Source organism: Apodemus sylvaticus, chromosome 17, assembly GCF_947179515.1.
Source record: "Apodemus sylvaticus chromosome 17, mApoSyl1.1, whole genome shotgun sequence".
In the NCBI taxonomy this organism is placed as follows: domain Eukaryota; kingdom Metazoa; phylum Chordata; class Mammalia; order Rodentia; family Muridae; genus Apodemus; species Apodemus sylvaticus.
In genome coordinates this window covers 43,975,030-43,987,460 of record NC_067488.1, presented here as the reverse complement: position 1 = coordinate 43,987,460, position 12,431 = coordinate 43,975,030, and the positions used below count along the sequence as shown (strand labels likewise).

General features: G+C 48.3%; 1 protein-coding gene across 1 annotated transcript; it reads left to right on the top strand.

Annotated features, from left to right (window-relative positions):
* Window positions 1-4,542: 4,542 nt before the first annotated feature.
* LOC127667342 (cytochrome P450 11B2, mitochondrial) lies at window positions 4,543-9,779 on the top strand. The gene is made up of 9 exons (XM_052160348.1): window positions 4,543-4,781; window positions 5,171-5,326; window positions 6,809-7,008; window positions 7,133-7,336; window positions 7,601-7,755; window positions 8,637-8,803; window positions 9,036-9,114; window positions 9,202-9,390; window positions 9,642-9,779. The coding sequence occupies exons 1-9, from the start codon at window positions 4,543-4,545 to the stop codon at window positions 9,777-9,779; spliced, it is 1,527 nt and encodes a 508-aa protein (XP_052016308.1).
* Window positions 9,780-12,431: the final 2,652 nt, after the last annotated feature.

Below are 12,431 nucleotides of genomic sequence, written 5' to 3'. Positions count from 1 at the left end.
TTCTCTCATGCACATTCTAACCACAATATACTCACCACTATCCAAAAGCAATGAACCCAACTGACCCATGGATTGAAACCATGAGTCCAAACAAACCTTTTCTCTTTGTAAGTTCTTGTCTCCAGCATTTTGCCATAGTAGCAGAACACTGACTAACAATGGCCTTCATAAAAGAACTTATAAAGGGAGTGAGACTCTTAATGTTTAAACTTCTCTTATTTTGTCAGAAATATAATGTTAAAGAACAAAACCAGCTTGGGGGTGTGTGTGTGTGCTGCTAACACACACCTTCAATTCTAGTACTTGGGAGGCAGAGGCATCTCTGAGTTTGAAGTTAGCCTGGTCTGCATAGTAAGTTCAAGGACAGCCAGGGCTGCACAGAGAAACCCTGTCTCGAAAAAAACCACAATACAACCAACCAACTAACCAACCAATCAACCAACCAAGCAATCAAATAAACAAACAAATCAAATAAGATAGCTGGATACCATGACGTGAGTCTGTAATTTCAGAATTCTTAACGTGAAATAGGAGGCAGAGACAGGAGAATCAGCAGGTAGCATGCTGGCCAGCTAGCCTAGAGCAAACAAAGCATCAGAGACCTTGTCTAAACAAGCTGGAAGGTGAGGGGTGACTCGGGAAAGCTGTGCTCTGGCTTCCTTGTGAATGCAGTGCTAGCATATGTGTGCCCCTCACAAAATAATCAAGGTTTTAAAAGACAAAACAAACCCCCTGCACCTAAGTATATAGTATTTAAATTGCACCAAACATAAATAAAAAAATAATAATAAATCAGAGTAACAAAAATCTGGGCTGTGCAGGAGCAAAAACCAACATCGTGTCTGGCTTTTCAGAAGTCACCAGAAAGAAACCTTTAAAAGATTGAAAGGAAAACCCTTGTGATGCACAACTGTATATTCCATATAATCATCTTTCAGAGGTGAGGGGGAGGGCAGGGAGAAGGTCCTGTTGGTGAAGTGCTTGCCACACTAAGGATGAAGAGTGAGTTTGGTGCATAGTGCCCACGTAGAAGCCAGGTGTGGCACACATCTGTAATCCCAGCACTGGAAGGGCAGACGGGAGGATCCCTGGGGTTTGCTGGCCAGCCAAGTTAGTTAAGTTGGTGAGTCTCAGGTTTAGCAAGAGACTGTCTTCGAAAAACATTGCAGGAAGTGACTGAAGAAGACACACTCATGGTGGACCACAGGCCTAGAGTTCTCCATGCCAATGAGGTACCTAGAAGCCCTGGGGGTTTTGCCAGTAAGCTTCTCTTCTCAGACATTCTTCCCTGCAAAAGGTATTCAATCTCAGGTCCACCCTGAGAGGTACGGTACACATACAGTTTCCTCAATGAACAACCAATATGCAGTTTGGAACCAAGGACTATCTCTTTCATTGAGAACCACCATGGGGAACATGGAGGAGGGCCTTCCATTACCAAGCCACAGCCTAAGCCTCTAGGCTCCCAGCCATAACCACTGCCAAGCTAAGGACTTTCACTGATGAACAAAGCTGAGGTTCCCATTCCCCTCCTCCCCACCCTGGGCTAGGTGCTGTCCTCAGCCTGTGGCCCTTGACTCTGGGAGCGCCTGGTCCCAGCCTCCTCAAGTAAATTGAGTACCAGGAGTCTTCATTCACTTCAGATGAGAATTCAGATGTGGCTTCTCTGGAAAACACGCTCGAGACAGGCTATAGCCTGCAAGTGTACGCCTTGGTGTTTATTCAAATGAACTGCAAGTGGGATTCACAAAAGAGGATGCTGGTAGACTTATTCCCGGCTTTCAAATTTGGGAGACTTATTCCTGGTTTTCAAATTTGGGGAAGTTAAGGTATTCTTTTGTTGGTAAATAGACAAAGAAATCCCGGCTTAGGCAGAACCTGGGGCGTTCTTCAATTCTAAAAGGAAATGATAGGTCCACCAAAGAAGACCCAAATGACTATGAGAAAGAAGTCAATGACTTCTTGTGAAAGTCTACAAGCTGAACACTATGAGAGAGGAAGACAGGGAGAGAGGCCTGGGGTGGTCTGCTGGTGACATACATGCCTTGCAAGCATGAATATCTGAATTCAATTCCAGGAGCCTGTGTTTTTAAAAAGTTCAGTATCAGGCTGGAGAGATGGCTCTGTGGTTAAGAGCCCTTACTGCTCTTCCAGAGCACACAAGTTCAGTCCCCAGCACTCAGGGAGCTTACCCCCAACTCCCCTCATTCTTTCCACCTCCCCACAACCCCCATCTATGACTATGAGCTCCATGGGTAACCTGACACCTCTACCCTCTGTCAGCACAGGCATTCACATGTGCTGGCATTCACACACACACACAGAGTTAAATATAATAAACTAAGTCTTATTTTAAAAAGCCCAGCATAGGGCATGCACTTTAATCCCAATGCTGGGGAGGTGGGTCTCTGAGGCTCACTGGTTATCCAGCCCCTCTATCTTGTCAAATTTCAGGCCAGTGAGAGATTCCTATTCAAAAAGAAAAAGAAAAAGGTAGATGGTTTATGTAGAATGATACCCAAAGTTGTCTCTTGGCCTCCACATTCATACACACACATACACCATATGCATATAGACACACACACACACACTCACAAACACATGCACACACTTGCACACACCATACATGCATACACTTGCACCCCCTCCCAGACAGGCACACACATACACACACACACACACAAACATACACACATGCATACACACACCCCTACCCCTCAATGCCATAGACATGCACACTTGCACAAATACACACACACACACACACACACAATGTCATAAACAAGTGTAAAGGGGAAAAAGTGGGTGAGTAGAAAGGTCAGTGGTTGTAAGAGATGAGTGATGGCATAAGCAGGCAGTGGTAAACATCTAAGGAGAGGAAAGCATCCTGCATGAGACTCCCATGACGTCTCTACAGGTGTCAACCCCATAGCATGTTGAGTGTCAACCCCCCCCACCCATGGAAGCCGAGGTCATGGCTGGGTTTGTCTGCTGTGAAGAGCACCGGTGGGGCTGACAGAGCAGGAGGCTATGCCTGGGGGAAGGGCATTCATGGGAATTCTCTGTACTTTCTGATCCTTTTTCCTCCCTCAATAAACCCAAATACTTTTCAAGGAAAGATCTAGAAGTCACTTCTCTCATCATAGACTCTGATACAAAACAGAGCACCAGCTACGTTTCAGGCAATCCTATTATCTGTGTGTGCCGGAGACTCCCACGTGAGTGTTCCCAATGCTCTGTGTACTCTGACCTGCTAACACTGTTTAACTAGTGAGAGAATGAATGGACACATTCTCTGGGTAGAACTAGGGGCTGTGTTGCCCTGAGTCCGGAGAGTTTTCTCTAGGTATAGAAAGTGAGAAGTCTAGGCAGGGTGTCTATCTCCTCCTCATAAAGTCCCACTGGCAAGCAAAAGTAGAATTCCACCAAAGGTCACCTCCAGGGAGCCAATGAGTTTATTAGACTTACAGAGCAATGGGTGAGGGCTTTGGGGGCAGGAGCATAGATGACCTTAAAGAAGCTACCTTGGGAGGTCTGTACCCAGCTGGGACGCTGGCTTCCCCCATGGCTATGTAGAGGGAACACTTCTCCTAACTCTTCCTCTCATAAATACTCCCCTCATATGTACCCTGAGGCCATGTTCAATTAGGGGACAGGGACATACGATGGGTTTGGAGGGGGGATGGGATACTCAGGCAAGGGCTCTTCTGTGAGGGAGGGTCAACAATCAACAGACTCAGGTGTGGTGATCTTCTGTGACCAGGTTCAGCAGAACTCCTGAAGACGGTGAGGTTCCTACGGAGGATAGTGCTGTACAGGCCCACTGTACCAAGTAAGCAGACACCCGGCGAGCTAGAAGATCTGACAAGTGTGAGGAGGGGAGATGGTAGCTGAGGGTGAGGCTTGTCCAACCAGACCACGGCTGATGGAGGGGACGGTCCTGGCTTGCTCTCACAAGCTCATGTGCCACTGTGATGTCACTACCAGCATGCCACAAGTGCTATTCTGGTTTCATGTGTAGTAACAACAAAAAGCTTTCTTCCTTTTGAAAGAAACTGAATTCAAACTTGTTGGGGAAAAATACAATGCTTTTATACACTTTCTAGCCCTTAGATTTATTTTCACTAAAGACACACACACACACACACACACACACACACACACACACACACACACACAAAACAAATCCAAGTCTATTAAAAGAAACCAAGGTCTTCTATGATATCTTCAAAAGAGAAAGGATAAATCCAGCTTCCTTTGTCCATCTATAGGGAGAAGAGAGTAATCTCTGCCCACTTCTACCTCAGGGAGCACAGTCTCCTGTGTGGACACTGTACCTGCTCTCAGTTTCTACCCACCAACAGGCTTTGCAGGTGTCAGGGAGCTGGTTATATGCTTCTCCTGACAGTTGATCCCCAGCCATTACCAGAGCCCAAATGTCTCAGACAAGTCCAGGGACAGTTTCTTCCATGACGTGATTAGTCGAACAGTACAGTACTTAGGCAGGATAAAAGGCTGGGGGCTGAAGAGAGGAGGGTGACAATGGCTCTCAGGGTGACAGCAGATGTGTGGCTGGTGAGACCCTGGTGGTACCTGCACAGGAAAAGGGCGCTGGGCACCATGGCAACACTGGCCCCCAAGACACTGCAGCCCTTTGAAGCTATACCGCAGTACTCCAGGAACAACTGGCTGAAGATGATACAGATCCTGAGGGAGCAGGGCCAAGAGAACCTACACCTGGAGATGCACCAGGCCTTCCAGGAACTGGGGCCCATTTTCAGGTAAGGGGCTTCCTTACCCATAGCCAAGCACAGATAGAGCTTCCTGCCCTGGGGTTGCCCAGGCTCTGCAGGGTATGAGGTACTGCATTCTCCAGTAGGCACCAGACATTCCATCTTTAGGAAGACAGGGAGGGAGCACAGGAGGTCATAGGCCTGACTCATGGGTTCTCTACATGGACAGAGAAAGGCACTGCTCGATGCTGAGAGGACAGGGTGCAGGGATGCTCCAGTGGAGGGGAGTCAGGCAGACATTGGGAGAGAGCCCTCCTGTGTGGGAAGCAAGGCCAGGAGAGGATGAGATGAGAGAGCACGCTGACAGGACTGGCTTTGCAGGGAGCTCATGTGAGGGACATTCCACTTCCAGCAGGGCTCTGTGCTTCACCCCACAGGCACAGTGTAGGAAGAACACAGATCGTGTCTGTCATGTTGCCAGAGGATGCTGAGAAGTTGCTCCAGGTAGAGAGTATGCTCCCCCGTCGGATGCACCTGGAGCCCTGGGTGGCCCACAGAGAACTCCGTGGCCTGAGACGTGGTGTGTTCTTGCTGTGAGTAGACATTGGGAATGAGGAGGGAGCTGAGATTGGAGGCCCAGACACAGAGATGCAGATCCTGTTTGGGTGACGGGTATGGAGACCAGGGACTGGCAAGCAAGGACCGATACCAGGCCATGAAGATCCTGGGCCTGATAGCAGAGGAATGCATCTTGCTCCAAGCTTCTGCTCCAAATAGGCTTTTCTAGAGTGTGGCTCTCCTTACTACCAGTTTCAAAGTTGGCCCAGGAAGGGAGTGCCACTGACTTAGGGCTATAGCCGGCTTCTGCCACAGCCTGATAGCCAGCAATGAAGTCCTTCTTTTGTAGGGGTAATTTTACTTCCAGAGATTTGAGATAGACTATTCTGAGCTTGAAGGGGCAGAGAACAAGGAGTTAGAACTCCTATGGACTCACCATCAAAACTGAGTCCGGTGGTAAGAGAGGAGAGAGTTCTCTCTTGCAGCTTGATATACATCTAGAGAGCTAATCCGGGACTCCTGGTGCTCAGAGTGAATGGTCTGGGAAGAGGTCACTAGTGGCTATTGGGAGGCCTACCAATGGAAGCCACACTGGCACACCAGTCCATGTTGGAGGGGATTCTTTCGTTCATAAAATATTTTTAGGAAGCAGACATATGGGTTAGGCACTTGCCAGATGGAGTTTGTCAGGGAGGCCAGATGCAAATGGCAGCTGTGGGCAAAGTGTGTGTGTGTACCTTTGGGAAAGCAGGGTGCCCATACGTGTGCAGGTACATACCTGTGTATATTCTTGCACGTGTGTAAATGTGTCCATGTTTTTTTGTATAGATAGGGAAGAGTGTGTTGTCTGTATCTGTGACTCTGCGTGTGTTTACTTTTTTGTGCATGGCTGTTGTGTTACTTTGTGCAGGCAGGGATTTGTTTACATATGTTTTCGAGGTCCTGTGTGGGTACATGCGCAAATGTAAGTGTGATCACTGCCAATCACAGGCTTTAGCACACAAAAGGACATGCTTCCTGCTTGTGTGGGCTCAGTGTGGAAACTCCTCCCTGTCATTTACTGGCGAATCTCCATGGGAGCCCTGCATCCTGGTCTTCAGTTGTGGATGCTGTGAGTGGTCCTCTGCTGAGGATCCTGCCTTAGGGAAGAGGTGATCCCTTAGCTGAGACAGGCAGATGCTGATGTCTCAGAGGCCACACACTCTACAGGATGGCAGGGCAAGTGAGCTCATCTAGGACTTCTTTTCTGTGGGGTGGTGGTATAGGTCAGGTAGGCAGAGCTTGGCAGTAGAGCCATCTTTCATCTTGGGTAAGGATGTGCCAAATCCACCTTAGACTTAGTGACCTCTGCCCAACATATGTAGGCTGCTTTGGAAGAAAGGAGTGGGGTCAGGACTTGCAAAGTCTGCCTCCGAGTTCAACGTCCCTTTTCCTCAGTTTCTTTGAGGGTTAGGAAGATGGACTCAGGCCTTGGGCCTTCACTGGAGATGTCTGTATCTCTGCTCTGTGTCCTGCAGAAATGGGGCAGAATGGCGTTTCAACCGGCTGCGGCTGAACCCAAATGTGCTGTCACCAAAAGCCGTTCAAAATTTTGTCCCCATGGTGGATGTGGTAGCAAGGGACTTCTTGGAGACCCTGAAAAAGAAGGTGCGTCAGAATGCCCGTGGGAGCCTTACCATGGATGTCCAGCAAAGTCTCTTCAACTACACTATAGAAGGTGGGTGTCCAGGGGAATGCCTCAACTTAAGGGAATCAGAGAGGGAGGTGTGTGTGGCGGGGAGAGCCAAGGTCATCTTGAGGACGGGGACTGCCTCATCTCAGGGGTATCATTCTTTGTGCAGCCAGCAACTTTGCTCTTTTCGGAGAGCGGCTGGGTCTCCTTGGCCATGACCTGAGTCCTGGCAGCCTGAAGTTCATCCACGCCCTGCATTCTGTCTTCAAGTCCACCACGCAGCTCCTGTTCTTACCCAAGAGCCTGACTCGCTGGACGAGCACTCGGGTGTGGAAAGAACATTTCGAAGCCTGGGATGTCATCTCTGAGTATGGTGAGGGCTGCTGACCTGGGCCGTGCCATGGGGCAGGAGACACCGGGTCAGCCTGATTTATATTTCCTCACGGCTACACTGGGCTCATCTCAAATGACGGCAACCACGGCTTCCTGCTCTTCTAACATGTTCCTACCAAGCCTCTGACTGAACTGACCCAGAGATAATGGGAGGGGAGTAGGGAGTGTCATTGGTCATGAGGGTGGGGTACACAACAAGATGGTGGGGACTGCCTGTGTTCAAGCTCTTACTTCACATCTCTAGCCAACAGATGTATCTGGAAGGTGCACCAGGAGCTCAGACTCGGCCATTCTCAGACCTACAGCGGCATTGTGGCAGAGCTAATATCTCAGGGAGATTTGCCTCTAGATGCCATCAAAGCGAACTCTATGGAGCTCACGGCTGGGAGCGTAGACACGGTCAGGCCATGCTGTGGGCATCCCCTGGGACTCCTTGTCTGTGTGCCCCAAAGCATTTCCTATGAACTGCATTCCCAGGCTATCTCTCCCAGAAGCCTCTTGCCCCTGACTGAAGGCTGTACCTAGAGGTATGCCAGGAAGAGAGAGGTCTTTAGGTGAACATGCACAGGTTGGTGCTCATGAACAGGAAGCTTTCAGGGCAGCAGCATTTGCATGCAAAATTAGACTAAGGGGTGGGTGGTGGGTGGAGGGTATGGCCGCCTAAGGCGAGAGATAGGGAGACAGACGAGGTCAGCAGCGGGTAGGATTCCCTCAAGAAGGGCCATGCACCAGGTCTTATAACAAATTAGATGAATATAGACAGCATGCCCAGGTGGAGCACGGAGGCAGGTTGGTGACATCAGGGAGAGAGACTTCAGAGGCTGTTTCTGAGGGTTGTGCCATAAAAAGAGATAATTTGGATATAGAGGCTCGGGGCTGACTCTGGAGCGTCTCATTGAAGCAAGAGGAGTTGGAGTGGGGAACATGGACCCATTTCGGGCCTGGGAAGTGAGGTCAGTGCTGAGGGGCCCAAGGACAGCCATTGTAATTCAGGTACAGTGGCCGTTGTCCCCACATGACGCCCAGGTACCACTGTGTACCAAAGCAGTCTGTGAGCACCAGACCATGAAGGTGCTGAGACAGTGGCCAGGACTGGGATGTCTGTGGCCTGTCTCTCTGGACTTAGAGCAAGGATCCCAGGTCAACATCAGGGCAGAAGGTCTCGTCTCTCTGGTTCTTTTTCTGCTATGTCCACACACTTCCCCTAGGGAAGGGCATCTTTGTAGTAATGATGCCCTTTGGGGGGGGGGGTGTCTGAGATTGCTCTCTGGCTCCCACAGACAGCAATCCCCTTGGTAATGACCCTTTTTGAGCTGGCTCGGAATCCAGATGTTCAGCAGGCCCTGAGGCAGGAGAGCCTGGCAGCTGCAGCCAGCATCGCTGCGAATCCCCAGAAGGCCATGTCAGACCTGCCCTTGCTGAAGGCTGCCCTTAAGGAGACCTTGAGGTAGGTGCTGACTGCCCTTCCTTCTCTGCTGTTCAGTAGTCTTTCTCTTCTGGTCCACGTTCTCTGTTCTTTGTCCTATGGCTGGGTGCTATTGGTCCTCTGGAGGTTGGCTGAGCTCAGCAGAGTCAGACACCACACCCCTGGAGGATCTGAGGGAGAAAGGTGCAGATGCAGACAGGACAGGAGAAGCCCTTCATTTCTGAGTACCCTGCTGTTGCTGCTTCATCCCCAGGCTCTATCCTGTTGGTGGCTTTTTGGAGAGAATTCTAAGCTCAGACTTGGTGCTTCAGAACTATCACATCCCTGCTGGGGTAAGTGATCTTCATACACCCACCAATTGCCCTGCCCTGTATTACCTCAAAGAGGCAGCTGACCTTACCCTTGGCCTCTGTCCACAGACATTGGTCCTACTTTATCTCTACTCCATGGGCCGAAACCCTGCCGTGTTCCCAAGGCCTGAACGCTATATGCCTCAGCGCTGGCTGGAGAGGAAAAGGACTTTCCAGCACCTGGCCTTTGGCTTTGGGGTGCGCCAGTGCCTGGGGAGGCGCCTGGCAGAGGTGGAGATGCTGCTCCTGCTTCACCATGTGAGCAGCCCTGGGCAGGGACCTGTGAGAAGCAGGGTGGTGATGAGCAGTATGTGGAACAAAAACATAGGCCTTCAGGGTCTATCCGGGCTTCCTGTGTTTGGTGAGGTCTCTAGAGCTGGCCTTCAGGTGTCCACAGGAAGTCCTACGTTCAGCATGATGGCTGCATTAAACAGTTTAACAGGAGATGGGCCAGTGCTGTGCCCTGCTGAGGAGGCCCTATGGCCCCCCTCTCCAACCTTGTGTTCCAGATCCTGAAAACCTTCCAGGTGGAGACATTGAGGCAGGAGGATGTGCAGATGGTCTACCGCTTCGTTTTGATGCCCAGCTCCAGCCCTGTCCTCACTTTCCGGCCTGTCAGCTGGTCACCTTTGCATCTGGGGTCCTAGTCAGGCCACTAGCCTTCCTCTGTCCTGACTCCCAAGGTCACACTTCTCTGCCAGCAGAAATTTTTATGGCGGGGAAGTCACACTGTCATCCCTCAATACCTGTACAAGGTCCACAGCTAAAGACCTCCAGCATCAGGGACAGGAGAGGCCAGGGAAGAGATTGGGAGTATCTTGGTAGCAATAAGCAGTCTCTGCTGGGTGGTCTTCCCCATGTTTTCCAATGGTCACTCAGGGTGTCCATGGCCTTCCAAGGGCCTTTGAGTAAAGTGAGAAGTCAGTCCCTTCCTTATGTTTCCCATTATTATGACATGAGCCACAAAAACATTTTCATATACACATATGGGTTTGTAGGAGCAGAAAGATGCTTAGATGATAGATAGATAGATAGCTGATAGATAATAGCTGATTGATAATAGATGATACAAAATAGATGATACATAATAGATGAAACATAATAGATTGATAATAGATGATAGATGATAGGTAGATATTAGCTGATAGATTATAGATGATAGATAAATGATACATAGATAGATGATACATGGATAGCTAGCCAGCTGATAGATGATAGATGATAGATAGATAGATAGATAGATAGATAGATCATAGATAGATAAATAGATAGATACATACATTCATACATACATATTTACATACATACATACATACATACATAACCCTGTGTTTGTTTGAAGAAGCAGCTTCACAGTGGAGCTAGTACATATGAGCTGGTGACTCTACAGCATTCATAAGAGTAGGCACAGTTGCACTTGCTAAGGACCATGTGGTGGTGGTAGCAGATGCAGATAGGAGAACTTGTTGGAACCCTGATAGTGTGTGAAGTCCCTATAGGGACGGATGTCTTCTTCCAGGAGGTCAAGGTGTTGACTGACTTCTGCAAGCACGTGTTGCTTGGACAAAGCTTTATTCTCTTGAATTGTGAAAGTGGACCAGAACATGAGCAGTTTTCAGGCTTCCTTTCAGTTGCAAGAATGTAGGGCAAAAAGTTTTGGCCAAGAACAACTACTTCACAGGGTCTTCTGTGCTCAGCATCGAAGCACATTTTCTTGAGCTGTGTGTGCCAAATTCCAAAGTCTAGGGCCATTGAGTATGAGGCAGTGTGGAGACAGGGCATTTAATGAGATAATTCATGTGAAAGGTTACTTGGTTGTGCCTAATCAAATCCCCAGAGAGCCTCCCAAGAAGAGAGTGAGGTCACAGGCCCATGGAGACGTCCTCTGTGCAGAAGACAAGAAGCTGGTCTTCTGCAAGCCATGGAAAGAGGTTGGAACTACTGCACTCTTGGCTCCATCAACACTCAGTCACCTCCTTTTCTGGGAAAAATAAACTTTTGTTGTTGAGGTCTCAGTTTGAAGTCTTTTGCCATGATGGTCAGAGCTAATATGATCTGCGGAGTAGGGGCTACTTGTGGCTCATAGTCCCCCAACACAAAGGAAAATGGTTCCAATTCACTGCACTGCTGCGAGGTGGTGGGATTTTAATGGGGTTATAGCTCAGTGGAAGGAAGTCTGGCTTCATGGGTGTGTTCTTGACAGGGCTGTTAGGATCCTGGACTCGTGTCTTCCATTTCCTGACAGTCACAATGTGAACCACTTCCTCTGCTTGCCCTCGCTCTTGATATGCTCCCTTGAAGTAACTGGCCTGTGTGTTATAATGATTAATTCTTTAATATAAATATCTTTTAAATCAGTACACAAAATGTTGATTCCATTGTGATGTTCTCATATGTGGTAGATCTCAATCTCCACTTAGGGATGCATCTCTAGACCTGGGGAAACCCCAAAGACTTCACAAAGTTCTGAGCTGATTGTCGCATTTAGGAGTGTGACAAGAATATTGTGCATCCATACTGAACTTCCTCAGACAAAAATCACAAAGACTTTTCACTCACAGTCACTCAAAATACCCTGTAGCATTACATTAGCAAGGGAAGTGAAAACTGACAGTGGCAAAGATTACATGGAAAAGTTGAACAGAGACCAAGGTTAACCATCTGCGTGTAGAATTTCTCCCTGCGTGATGATTTTGTTCCATACTGTTTTTTACTGTGTTATGTTTTGATTTGCTTCCGGATTATACATTTTCTGATTTCCCATCTCCGATGTTTAACTATTGGTGTCCAGTATGCATTTAATTTGTGATTTACCTATGAGAATTTCCATTCTTACTTGCAGCATTTACTTCTAGCCCCATTCTCTGTGTCTATAAAAGAAGTTTCACGAGATATTACTGTTCTTGATTTTGGACTGTTCATCAGCTGGAGCTGTCATCCACAAACGTCTCCTGGCCTAGGAATTTCATGAAGCAGTGCATACAAGCTACTACATTGACTGACATACATGTCATGTAGTAGGGGAGCAGAAACCAAAATCAATCATTTCCCTTCAACCCTTGTTATCTGGGCACTGATTCATGGTTCCTTACACCATAGCTAAATAAAAGTCACTTCAAGCTCATACTTATACATAGCAATCAGACCATAACCCAGCTTTGAATTCACAAATAGAAGTGACTAAAATACCTACAGGATCACAAGGAATCAACCCTGTGTTGAATGGCTGTTGAGACAATCTAGAGACTGGAAGAAATAGAAAAGCAAGCCACATGTTTTATAAGCCCTATATCCTCATG